This window comes from Glycine soja, chromosome 6 (genome assembly GCF_004193775.1).
Source record: "Glycine soja cultivar W05 chromosome 6, ASM419377v2, whole genome shotgun sequence".
Taxonomy (NCBI): domain Eukaryota; kingdom Viridiplantae; phylum Streptophyta; class Magnoliopsida; order Fabales; family Fabaceae; genus Glycine; species Glycine soja.
Window position 1 is genome coordinate 5,020,827 of NC_041007.1, and position 14,339 is coordinate 5,035,165.

General features: G+C 32.2%; 1 protein-coding gene across 2 annotated transcripts; it reads left to right on the forward strand.

The window, feature by feature from the left end:
* The first annotated feature begins 594 nt into the window (after window positions 1-594).
* On the forward strand, window positions 595-4,672 carry LOC114414949. Of its 2 annotated transcripts, XR_003667294.1 has the most exons (6): window positions 595-1,149; window positions 3,024-3,086; window positions 3,235-3,297; window positions 3,403-3,471; window positions 3,582-4,205; window positions 4,372-4,672. XR_003667294.1 is itself a non-coding variant. In XM_028379405.1 (5 exons), exons 1-5 carry the CDS (start codon window positions 847-849, stop codon window positions 3,846-3,848), a joined length of 765 nt encoding a protein of 254 aa, XP_028235206.1. In that variant the 5' UTR covers window positions 595-846; the 3' UTR covers window positions 3,849-4,274. The 2 variants fall into 2 exon arrangements, 1 of the variants encoding a protein (XP_028235206.1); XM_028379405.1 differs by lacking the exon at window positions 4,372-4,672 and having other exon boundaries at window positions 3,582-4,274.
* The last annotated feature ends 9,667 nt before the right edge of the window (window positions 4,673-14,339 follow it).

Here is a 14,339-nt window from a genome sequence, read left to right on the forward strand (position 1 = left end):
TGCCGGACAAGGAAGTCAATGATAATTCAAAAATTATTTTATAGAGGAATTTAGTTTTAAAGAAATGAGATAAACTTAGAAATATTTTTGTATTGTTTATTTACTAAATGCAATTATTTTAAAATATTCTAATAGAATAGAGTCAAATAAAAAAGTGCAATGTTCTTGATACAAAATTTTAATCATCATAAAAAATATTCCAACTAGTAAGAAATAAACTCATATATTAAAAATATATAAGTTAAATATTTATTGTTTTCAGGGAGAATCTTACTTATGATAATATGCAAGTATATCTCTAAATATTCTTTAAAGTCCCGTGAAGATTTGATGAGTCCCAAAATCTAAATCCCATAAAAAAAATTAATAAAAAAATTTAAAATTGTAACATATTATAGAGGATATATGAAGGGATGAAATCCGTAAATTAGATTTTGATGATTTGAAGATTGCAATGGGTAATACTAATAAGGAAAGGGAATAAAAAAAAGGGAGAGAGAAAAGGAAATTGACATTGCCAAATGTCAGTAGGTGGGGTCTGGGATTGGAAAAGAGAGTGAGACCCCACTAGCTTGCTTTTTAACCAAGAACGGCGAACCAAGAATAACTCGAATCTACTCCATCTTCCACCTTCCTCCTTCCTCACCCCCACACAATATCCTCACCCCTTCGCTCATTTTTTCTTTTTATTATTAAAACTAAAATTATACTAGTATATAAACCTATGCTCATTCCACTCTTTATCTTTTCCTCCAATACCTCCGCCACCACTCTCTCTCTCTCTCTCTCTCTCTCTTCAATACTCACGCTAGATTATTTCCCTTTGATGAGTGTTGAACGGCCAAGATGGTGAACGACGACGAGTGGGTGCGTGCGGCGATGGAGGATGACACCGTTGTGGTGGAGCTTCTGCTACGCCTCAAGCAAGGTACCGTTTTACACAAATCTCACCACCAGCAGCTTTTACCTTTCTCCTGGGGAGTCAAACAGCCGCGCTCAAGATCAAGGCTAACCTCCGCCGCCGTCTCCCGATGCGACGCCGCCGTTTCCACCAGATGCAGCCCCACCACGCCCCTCTCTTGGAGCGCCGGCGCCGACAGTTACGAAGACTCCAGCCGCCACCACCACCATCACGCCGCCGTATCCAAGGTTCCCTCTCTTTCTTTCTCTCTGTTTTCTCCTGATCTCTGTTTGTGTGCGTCAGAGTTTGAGTTTTTTTTTTACCGAAATACCCTTACGAACTACGAACCGCGCGCAACTCTCTCCGCTGTCGGAGAACTGTGGTAGTTTGGGGCGGTTCAGATGGCTTGGCGTGCGTCACGAAACATTCTTGCCTTCCAAATGACGTTTCCTTCTTTTCTGACAATTTTGCCCTTCATCTCTGTTTTCACTTTTCACTCGCACTAGGCCAGCGGTGTTTTTAAGTCTTAACTGTTTTTCCTTTCTTCCTTTTCCAATCGCTCGCATCTTTTTCGATTTTTCGCTGACATCACGGGCAAATCTGTCAATTTCTCCTTTCTTATTAATTTTTAATTAAATTGAACTTGCTAATTAGTTCTCCTTTCGATTTTCTTTTAATTCTTATGGAGGTTGGTTGATCTTGTAATTTTTTTGTTTTTTTAAATGTTTTTTCATTATGAAATTGTGGTGACGGAAATGCTGGGATGTTTGTGGGGGCGTTAGGTCCACTGGAAAAAAGGCTCGGTGTTTTGTTCTCACCTGCTTTTGTTTGGCCGGTCATTCGACGGATTGACGAAAACGCCCTTCATAGGTCAAACTAACATTCCGCTGACACCACTTTTTTTCTGTTGTCAAGGTGAAAAAACAAAAATCAATAATTTGACAATTTCCACCAATTTTCCCGGCAGCGATAACCGAGATGAGAATCACGGATCCATTTTTTCACTGAAAATTGGGAGTGGGTAGCGTGGGTATATTGGTCAATGTAAATCGTGGGATTGTGGGGTCCCCATGATTTAGATGGGAATGGGTACGGTGGAGAAAAGACCGAGCCGACTGTGGATTTGGAAGGTTTGCTTCTTCATGTTATGGATAGCTGACGGGCCTGAGATTCGTTGAAGTTAGTGTCCTAAATGATTCAGTTGAATCAGTTCTGCTTCTGGGCCTGGGTCGGGGAATTCACTTTGTTTTTTCTCTCTCCCTCTCTCTCTTATAAGTATTGTTACTTTTTTTTTTTTAATTTTAAATATCAAATATGTAATAAAGAGCCATAATGAATGGTTTTTAGGTGTTTTGAATTAAAATTAGAATTGAGAGAGGTGTTGGTATGGACGAGGGGTTTCTCGTGTAGAGATGTGATAGACAGTCATAACATAACACCGCGGCACAGTAGCATTATTATGAGGTGGATGTGGTATCAGTGTCACGGGGGTGAGGGTAGTTAAAGTTGGTGTCTTAAACATTAGGATTGGTTTGGGGGTGGGAAATGGGATGAGACAGGCACCACGCAGTATCTTCGGCCCCTTTGGCCCACTCCATGCTGTGCCTCATTTTGTTTTTCTTAATTAAATTGAAGAAACAGAAGGAGATAAGCTCAATGAAATTGAAGGGCTAGGTCATGTGACCATCCCAAAATCACGTGCTGTGATGACGTAGTTTGAAGTGTGAGTCGTAATAGGCAAGCAGGTTGTTGTTTCAACCATTGGGCCTGAGGGTGGGTGAGAGTATGACCAATTCGTTGTCAGTGACCTCAGACACAAACAGATTCAGTGCTAATCAGGCGGAGCCAGTACTTGCTTTTAATAATTACTTACTGATACTATTAATAAGTTCATTAGGTTGCAAACATCTAGCATTCAAGCAACCTTTGTAAGCTAATTTTTAAGGCTAAATAAAATAAAATATTACTACTATTCTTCTGTGTTGCTTGTTCGTTGCTCATATCTGATTTAGCTACAAGTCGTGTATTTTTGTATTCTTTGAGGTCCCTATTAAAACTGTAATTTGATCCGAATCTCATGTCATTATTTTGCTAATCTTTGATGACCGAAACAAATTTTCAGGCTACTGCTACAAGTGGATACACTGGCAACTCTGCTTCTACCAAGAGGTGCAGAAGAAAAAAGGTAAAATTACCCTCTCTTACTTCTAGTAGTAATAAAGCTACTTTCTTCTTTTACTTCAAACATTTTGGTGAATGATCTCTGGTACAGGCAATGGCTTTTCTTTGCCTATATATGAGTGTTAATCATGATTCTTTTTGCCATTTTGTAGACCTTTGCAGAATTAAAGGAAGAGGAGAGCTCCCTGCTAAAGGAAAGCATATATCTGAAAAAGGTATCTTCCTTGTCTTATGAAAAAAAATGTGAAGTACCATAACTATAATTTAGGCATATATTAAGATGGGCATGCATGAATATTAATATCACCCTTGTTTTGCAGGAAATAGCGTCTGTAAATGCAAACTTTGAGGCACAGAGAGCTAAAAATGAGAGTCTGAAGAGAATGAAGGCATGTCCATATTTTCTTTGACATTGTGAATCACCGTTTTTGTTGGTCAGTTTTTAGAAGATGTCCTTTTCGTTTCTTGCTTACCTTATTTTTATTTTTGGTATTTTCAGCTTGATGTGGGATCAAAATATCAGAACAATCCAAGTTCAACATCTGTTGAACCGCAGCGTCTGCCTGCTGGTCAACCCCATCAGAGAATAGTGGTATCTACGGAGGCCCTCATACGTCCCATTCAAGAAGATACTCATTCACTTGCATCAGAATCTAGGCCAAACAGGATAAAATCAACCGGGGAAAGTTTTTTCTTGATACCAGATCTAAATATGGTGCCGTCCGAGGATGTTTCTTGCACTGACGCTCTATGTGGAATGAGTTGAGACCTCTTTCTCTTACTATGTGTGTTGGGGATACAAATCTGAACAATGTACAGGCCCAGAGAGCTATTTGAAGGCTCTATCCAATAGAAAACCAATGAATATCGTGGTGCACTAGAAACGTTTCTTGATCTGACTACTAATTCTTATGAATGGAAAAGAAATTGGTAGTCATATATATGGGAAAATTTTCTTGGGTAGTTCTAGCCATTAGGCTGTAGAGTAGAGAGATATGCTAAAAAGTTCGCAGGTTCCTCCGATTCCGAAATTCTTAAAAACCTTTCCGATTTCGGAATTCGTCAATCATGTCAGATGTACCAATTCTTTTGTAGGTTAAACGCTCTTGGATTCCCTTAGAAGGTATCTAAAATCTAAAATCAATATACAATTTTATATTTTTATTCATCAGTTCCATCGGTTGCTCCTTCATTTCTTGTTTTGAGAATGTGTTGTGTGAATCATGCCCCTCGTGGAAGATGAAGGGACATAAAGATGATGTCGGTCCACTTCATATGGTTTTTTGTAGGATCTTTCGGCACTGCCATGATCATCATGTGCTGGATTCTCTTATCTTAGTGGTGACTGGTGAAACACAAGATCCTGGCACCATGTATGTACTATTCTTTATTCTATTTGATAAATGACTCACCCTCCATGTCAAAACAATGGACAGTGCAATGGGGATAAAAGCATACATCCAACCAGATGAACATACATAGCTCTAGTGGTCCCCTACTGTGTGTAGTGCCAGTACAGGGGACTGCTAACTATGGCTATTTACGAGGTTAGATCTTTTACATATTCAATTTTCATCCTGCCTAAGCTCATTATAAGGTGTATTAGAACATAAAAGAAACGGGTAAAACACATCTTAAATTTAAGAACCTGTTCCTTGTGCTGATTGCTGATGATTACCTTGCTTTGTAAGTTTTGTTTCCATTTCTTTTTGCCGTTTCAAAACTTTTATGGGCCCCTCTACAAACTCACAAAAGCTTGCGGCCAAGCACAAGTAGCGGAAGCTTGCGTCTAATCTAAAATTGCTGAACAAACATGTGCCTGTTATGCTTCTCTCTCGTGAGAAATGCTACCTGGTAAGAGTTCTATGTGTATACATTTTGTACTAAAAATAGCATCAAAATAAAAAATAGTTCGTACTAAAAGAACAGAAGTTGATTAATGAGAAATCTCTAACTCCTAATACTTTTTTAAAATCACTTTTTAATTATTTTTTAAAAAATTTAAACAAACTGAATCAATATGGTGAAATATCACAAAATTTGATTAATGCTAATCCCTAACTCTTAACTAGGAGGGCTTTACTTAACAGCCCAGGCAAAAGTTGGAGTGAAAATGAGATATAAATGGAGACAAACAAAAGAAAAAGTACTTCTTTTCTATTTGATTAAGGAGACAGAATAAAGGCTCTCCAGAAGAATCAGATCTAAAACGAGAATTTGTTGAAATGTTCATTTATTCATCGTTATATTAAGAAAGATGTTAAAATCATTTAATATGATATTATATTTTATTTCCTCTGGTTTTTCATGTTCAGTAAATAAAAATAAAAATAATTATTTTCTTTGAACCTTTTTTTATTCTAAAAAATATGAAAAATTAATTTTCTCTTTTCTTAATTTTCTTTCTTTTACTTTTAGCATATCTTACATCCAAACAGAACTTTAAAAGTAGAATTATCATTTACGATGATTTTACATGCTTGTTTTGATATTCTATATGAATATAATGATAAAAAAAAATTTATATGATATTATATGATCTCTGAGTGTGGTTTTGATACTTGTACCGGTTTTTTTTACTTGAAAATTATCAAAATTGGTAAGTTTTTAAAAAATTACACAAATGAATAAGTCGTATTTTACAAACATAATTTTGAACGAAGAAATTATGTTTTAAAACATTGACTTTATATTTTTTTTGTTGACATAATTTTATTGAAGTCACATTTTAATTCAGATTTTAGTCGTAAATAAAATCATAACATTTTTTAAATTTTTTTAAATATGACAAATTTTATTTTAAAAAAGTCGCATACAGTGACACAACTTTCATTTTTTTTTAAAAATTGAAATTGTGTAATGAAACGCGATATATATCATTGTCTCAAGAAAAAATATTTGGCCGTTAAGCCAACTTCCTTTCATTTATAAAACCAAGGTGGAAAAAAAGAATTGGGGGGGGGGGGGGGGATGAGACTTGATTATAATAGTAATATTATTATTTGATTGGCCAGATGGGAAAGTCGTGTTTAAATTCCCGACTTCTTAATTTAAATTAAAAAAGTCAATATGACTTCAAATAAAAAAATAAAAATTCACACGGTCATTTTAAAAATGATTTTTTATCTAAAATAAAAATAAATAAATATTGTATGTCGTGTTTCAAAATATGTTATTAAAACAAGATTTACTTTTTTTAAAAAAAATTACCTATTTTTGTAATTTTTAAAATTAATTGTTCCGAAAATGTAAAAAAAACCTACTTGTTGTATCTCATAGGAGTCAAACCTTCCTTCCTCCAAAAAAAAAAGTAGTGAATTAGTAGACTCCTAATTGGCGAATTTAGAATAAGTTTTGTCCAACTGAATAACTAATTAAATCCTATTGTAGTAGAAATATTGCTTCAATTTTCCTTTCTCTCTTTTTTTTCTTCAATTGATTATTTTGTCATTTATAAACATGTGTAGGTTGTTGAAAGAAACAGTAGATCATAATACAGACAAATGCAATAACTAAGTCACTTGCAACCTTTTCACATCGGTACAAAATTCCCTATTCAGAAAATAAAGAGTACAAAATAATAATAAAAATGAATGAGAACAATGTAGCGTGCTGCTTCAAATAGACGCACTCCAAGTTTTTTTTACACTACTAAATAAAATTTAATTGAAATTTCGGTCCCTTTTAACTTGCATTTATTTTTAATTTGAAAATTTTCATATATATAACAAAATCAAATCGATTCTATTAATAAAATTGAAGTTGGCAACATTTTTTTTTTTTTTTGCCAAATTAAGGATTTCATACACCCATGATTGAGAAGGGCAGGTTTTCACGCTCTAAATCTTTTTTTTTTTTTATGTTTGAGTTGATATTGGAGAAAGAAATGCACATGGGTGATTTAAGAGAGATATGAAAAACAAAGTTATTGTGTTTGGTTGAGTAATGATAATAGGGAAGAATTATAAGAGTTTTCTACTAGTGGGCTCCACAAATTTAAAACCTACTCCTCCTCCTCCATTAGTGAGATTTTTGGTACACTTGAGTGAGAAAAATTGTTGATGAGTTTTGGTGTTATGAGACTTGTCGCGTTACTCATCTTTCTCCCATTTAAAGAAAATGAGTTTGTCTAACACTGTTCAATTTGTCAATTGGAAGTCAACCTTTGTCAATTCGGATAAAATTATCATTAATAAAAAACATAGATGTTAGGAATCAAAGAGGCCAACCAAAGCTTAAAATAAGCAGTTCATCAGTGGTTTGTGGCTGTGTAATGATAAAGGCTCAAGTAAAGAGTGTTAAATAAGTCATGAAGAAACTGATTTCTGAAATATATGTAAATATGATCATGAATAATAATTGGTCAGCTCAGGTCTACTTGATTGAAATTTTGAAAAACTAAATTGAGCTGGTAATAGCTTTTGAAATATTTTTATCACGTAAGTATGAAATATTTTTATTACTCAAATCGTAAAATTTGAGATCGCCACACACTTTTTAAACCTTATTAATTAAGAAAATAACGGAAGTACTAAAATTAATTAACCCCAATTTTTATATTTATTAGCAAAAGCGTAAGTCCTTTTAAAAAAATCCTTCAATGAATTGAATTATTATCACTGTTATTTAAATATAATTTAATTTGAAAAATAAGCTTAAATGTGTGAATCTAAAATATTTGAAATATTTTTTCACAACAATGTATGAAAAGGAATAAACTGTGGTTTATTACTTAAGTAGTATTTGTCTATTTCTTGTTCGGTTTAAGTCTTTCGACCTTTGCACACGAAAAATCCAAAAATAAACCCGAAACCGAGACCAAACTATAGACTATATAGTTATAACTTATAAGGAAACAAAATACTGAAATAGAACACAAAAAGTTGCACAGCTTTGTTCCCTTATTGCTTAATGCTTACAGCGACGAGATCTCTCGTTTTACTTTTTGTTTTCAATCTTTAAAAAAAATTACACAAAAAGAAACATATATGTCTCACTCTTCAATGTTTTTTCTTTTTTGTAAATTTGTATTTATAAATTGTAGCATCTTAAAATTAAATGCATTATTTCCATTTATTGATATAACTGTGTATGTTAAAGTTTATGAACAAAATATTAATTTATTTCTTGAAATTCACATCAAATGTCATTGAAATTCTTGTTATTACAAAAATAAAAACGAAGACAGTACTAGACTTTGTAATGGACCAAATCATTCTGTGAAATGGACTACACTTTAAGCCGATATGTTCGATAAAAAGTATAGTACTATACTCCAGTGGATCGCAAAAAAGTGGATTCAAACGGATATGTTCCCTTGGCCCAACTCAATTCAAATGGTTTGATATAATATTTCATGGGCATTTATATCCCGCACTCTCATTATTGTTTCGAACATCTCTTATTGATTTTGGAAAGTCCATTCATTTATATTCCAGAATGGACTTTGTGAAATACAGGGCCAACGGGCACTAATGAAATCCTATCTTTCCCGGTTCCCCACATCTTATGTCGTTAACTTGACTCCCCAATAATTTTCAAATGAAGTACCTTAAGATGGTAAGATTAGGCATGGAACATAAGGTTTGATCTTAATGATAGTTGTTTTGTTGTTGTAAAACTGCTGTTATTTCACAAGAAAATTACTTTTACTCGATTTTCTTAAAACTCCTTGGCCACTAATGCAGACAAGAGGAGTGTTAATAACTCACTATCTAACACATTTTGCCTAATATATACTTATTGGAAACCACAAAATTAAGAGATGAAGTTATAAAATAAGAAGCAAGACTCACAAAAAATTATAATTTCTAATAAATCTTAGCCAATAGTAGAGTGTGTTAGAAAAATGAATAGCTAATGTAGTACTTCTCGTAAAGACAATTTATTTGGGCCAAACTCTAGTCCAAAACTTTTTTTTGAGTTGATATCAACAAAAAGAAACGAGTCAATGCAAATGTTTCACTATTTTGAAGCCTGCACACAATAGCTCATAAATTATTCTGCTGCAAAACCTAGTTGTCTTTAATTTCCTCGTATTAGGGTGCAGTTAGCAAGATTTTCTTGTTAGTTTGTAACTTATTTAACTAGCTTAAAAATTTGATTAACTTGTTTGGAAAATGAGTTCATTTCAAGAGCTTGTTTTGGAAATACTATTTCAAGCAGCATTCAAATGTATAAACATTTTAAACTCTTGTCTTCTATTTTCATCCTTAGATTCTTATTAGAATTCTTCCTTTTATATAGATTATATTATTTTACATTGATCAATTATAATTTGGTAGCTAATTTTATCAAACATTTTTTTATTCAATCAACTAATTTTTCAATTTTCTGTTAGCTTGTCTCCTTTTTTTTTTTAATACCAAATAGCAAGTACATTCTTTCTTTTTTGATGGGATGTATAAATGGATTTGGGCCTTGTTTTGTTCGGTGCTCTCCAATCCTCTACTTCCTTCTTTTTTGAATTATTATTGACATATGAGGTTAAATTAAAACGTTCAACAACTTAAAATAAGGAGAGGAGAGGGAGATGAGATGGCACTGGAAATTGGGTAAATATCTTTGTACCGTGGTTGGGAGAAGGGAAACAGGGCATTGTAACCAAAACGGAATAAGAAAGTGACCCAAAAGAATATAGGAAATTATAATATGGTACTTTGGCACACACTTAAAAGTGATTGAATGTCCAATTGACCCTAGAACTAGAAGAAAGGCCTCGTTAGTAATTAGTATAGTAGGAGACCTTAAGTATAAAAAGGATTTAAACGGTTTCCTCAACCATCCATTTTTCGTCCTATTCTAGTTGCTTATACAAATGAGGAATCAGCGCAATTTCACATTGACCTTTCTCTTCTTAATTATAACCTACAAGTATATATATATATATATATATATATATATATATATATATATTTTTTTTTATTTCATAAATTATAGTTTATAACTTTATATCATGTCACCAACCTACTCTGATTTTGCCACATGGCGCCGTCTCATTGACCCTGTTGGATTATATACATCCTTTTCACATTGACCAGTTACTTTCAAATATACCTAAATTGATTTTGCCATAAGAATGATCGAAAGGTCATAAATTATAACCGTGTAAACCAATTACATCTCTGTATAATATTGATTAATTAGCATGTCCAGTAATATCTGAACAGATGGAAAAAAAATCATATACAAGCCAATAACCAGTTAAAAAAATTAATTAAAATATACTGACTTTACAGTATCGTATAATTATAAATTGTGAAGTAATTAAAATTTATTAAGTTCTTATAATTGTTTTAAAAATAATTTCTATAGTAATTTTAAATTAATTAGTGATGTAAAAAAAATACATTAATAATGTATTAAAATTAAACTCAAAAGATAATACTCAGGTTTTTGTCAGGACATTGAATAGATATACAAAAGTATGGAAGCTGATGATGGCAAGCCAATTTTGTTTCCTGGCCTTGAGTTGTCAAATAAATTTATGCTCCAAAACATGGTGAATTCTAGCGTGCATAGGCCAAACTGAGTTTCATAGGTGTGAAAGTAATCAACATGGTCCGATTTAATCATCTGTAATCCAACGGTCATTTTTGGTTGCCCGTCTTGCACCGTCCAATTAAATTATCCGTAATTGAACCCACATAAATATCTCTGTCCTAATAAAACTCTTTGTGCTGCCATAACCATATATGCTCTTTTCTGCTTGGAGAAGATGACATCATTTAGTTATGCTCCGAATATGCCTTTCTCTTTTCTTTTCTTTTTCTTTGAATACTGTTAATACATTTGCTTTTTTCCCACCTATATATAATCAAGCAATTATAAGTTGTGATTAAATTAATATTTACAAGATTGGCTCAAGAAAATATTTAATTTATTGTTTTAAAATTTTGTAATATTTATGAAATTTGTTAGCAAATTTATTTATATGTTTTTACATTTTTTTCTAGGATAAATAAGAACATATATTAGAAGATTATAAAAATTATAATTAATTGTTTATAAATATAAGATTTTCATTTTTTTTACTTATTAAGTGACCACTTCATTTTAACATAAGAATTCTGATTTGAGTTAATCAAGTGATTGATTGATTTATATTTTCTAATGCTAAAGAATCTAATTAATTGTTAATAGATTAAAATTTGCACGAATGTCTCAAACAAATATTTACTTTATTTTTTTAGTAAATTTCTTAATATTTATTGAAATGATTAGCATATATTTATTAATAAAAAATAAAAATACACACAGTGGTTACTATGCGACCGTGCTTCAATCTCTCTTGTTTACTATTAAAACCTCAAAGGTTGGGTAGAAGAAGACGAACCGATAGACTAAGCATAAAGACTATTTTATCTATTGGATACTTTGTGGAGCTGTCTGTTGTACTTGCAACTAAAATTTGAAATTTATTTTTGATTAAATTATTCATTTACTTTTTACAATTCTACGATTCTTATTTTTTTTTTCTTTATAATTTGAAAATGATTTTTTTAGTTTTTATAATTTATATTTTAATTTTTATTTAATCTATGTAATTTTAAAAATAACTTTTTTAATCTCTATAATTTTATGATTCTTCTTTTTAATTTCTCAGGTAGGAAATTCGGATAAAGTGTCATTCAGTACAAAAAGGATAACTCAATCCTACTGTATTTGTTATTTTCACAACTATAAAACTCAGTTTCGCCTACACAAACTACAATTCACCCCAAAACCTACTAGAAAAAAAGAAAACCCTTCATTTTTATTTTTCTTTTGAAGGGGCAAGGATATGATAAACAAACCCTCCAAATTAGTAGTAATTGCAAATGACAGAAACGTTCAACAACTTAACCCCAAGTCTTCACTTTACCACCCACCCCCCTATTTCTCTCTCATAACGTTTATTATATTTGATTCCGACTTTTTTTTTTCTCAGTTTCATCAATCAATAATAAAAAATAAAATAAAACAAGGAGCAGATTGGTGTGACAAGACGTGAAGGAAGGAACACATACATGATACAACACGTTCGCATCAAAATTGCTATAGTTCCAACTAACCACACAAAAACAGAAATAAGTTTGAAAGCAAGAAAATAAAACAGTGAATTCCATCGACCATATTATGATGCATCTGTGTAGTCTGAATGCATGCTTGATCGTATTTTCAATTATATATACGTCTCTGATGCCCTCTTTTTTTCCTCATCTATCATGTCACCTACATTACCTTGGTGGGGATACTTGGCCCCGTTACCTATTCTGATTGGTGTTACTATTCACTTTTTTCTTCTTCTTTTTTACATATATAGCTTCACTCTTATATCCTTTATGTTATATGTTATTTTCACACGCGCCTTCCGTTGGAGCGTGGAACTAAACTAAATCGATCCTTGTTGTGGAGGTATGGCAACTATACACTCACATATTTGCATGTGTTTTTCACTTTCACATGATTTTTTATTTTTATGGGTTGCTGGTTTTATCCAAGCAGCATCTTATACGAGGAAAGCCAATTGAAGAAAAAGAAGAGAGAAAAATTGAGTAGGGCGAAAAAGTGGTCTAGGGAAGGAAACAGTGTTGGTAATTAAGTGCTTTTGTGGTCCTGGAGTTCAGTTGAGGAAAGCCTAATTTGGAGGCAGGTGAAGGGAGGAAAGGAACATGATATGGTGGGAAGAGGGGGGCCTTGGTTATGTAATTAAGCCACATTATACCATGGGACAATACTAATTAATTAGGTTCCAAACATTATTACCTTATCTGTTCCTTTAGATTTATCAAATATCAATTATTCCATCAGCTGAATTGTAAATTATTTGATCACGGACCTTGATATATCATGTCATGCATGAATCAACCATCCTTAAAAAACTTAAACTGTCAAGCAAGAAAATGTGAATGATTTTATATTATATTTCTATTGATATGTTGATATGAATTGAAAGTTACATTATTTTTTTAAAGGGAAAGAAAATTTATCAGTAAAATTTGAGTACAAGACACATACGAGAGAAATAATTCAGCTTGGTTCAACAACACTTTTACAAAACAAAAGCGAAGATAAATTTTACTCTTAATATTATAAATTATAACTCTCTCAATCAAACATTTTCAACATTGTTTTCCTTCTTTTCTTTAAATGTACATTTCATATATTATCTTAGTAACTAATTAAAAAAAATTCTCTCAACTATTTTTCTTTATCTTTATATTTAATATTTTTAACCGTGTATCTCTTTCGATTATTTATCTTACAATTTAAATTAAATTTTACTGATCATTTTTTTAACCCTCAAGATGTGTAACACACAAATTTTTATTAACAAATATTAACTTGTTAGAATGTTATTTTTATTAGTAAAAATTATTCAACTTCTAACCTTTTTTTCTTCTCGTTTAATCATTTAATTCATCTTATATGTTAAGGACTTATAACTCACAAGACAATATAAGCAGGATAAGGCATTGGGAGCATCTTGAGATTGGGTCTTCAATGCTTGGTCTTATGATAAAAGAACAAAATGCACGTCTCTTTTAACCCGCGCAAAGAGCATTATTTGGGTATCACTTTTTGAGCCAAATTCCCTCCTTCGTAATTGTTCCATACTGATAATAATAATATACCGTTTTGCTTTGCTTTGACCCGAACAATCATTTTCCACGACAAAGTGCAACTCAAAAAAGATGGTCTTAATCTGGATAAGGCCACCACACATTCGAGTGGGGGGCTGCGCCATTGTCACGCCTAAACTTAAGACATTTCAAATGCCCATTTGTCCAATGTTTGCACAGACACACACTTAGGAAAATTTAGGGTTCTATCAAACAGTGCAGTCCAAAGTTTGTGATTATAACTGCTTCTTTGTCCTTATTCTACATCCAATTGTTTCGTTTCACCCCGGCCTTAAGATAAGAGCATAAAATTAAAGTAGCGATAATCTACAATGACGAATCTTCCAAGAGAGCGGAAAAGTTACATTACTTTTTTTTCCTATCCACTTTGAAAATGTTGCGTGAGTATTTGAAAAATCATATTGGCCTCTTCTATTCTAACATCAGCAAACTCTTATTATGGGACTAAAAGTTTTATTGAAAATTTGTCACTCGTTGCTTGCATGAATTGTTTATTTTTTGGCGTGAAATAGGATTGGTCAAACCCTCGAAAGTATGCTTTACAAAACATCACTATTATATATGACTAATGACTTGGACGTAAAAATAAATCAAATAAAATTAACTTTCTTTATTAAGTGTTATATACGATG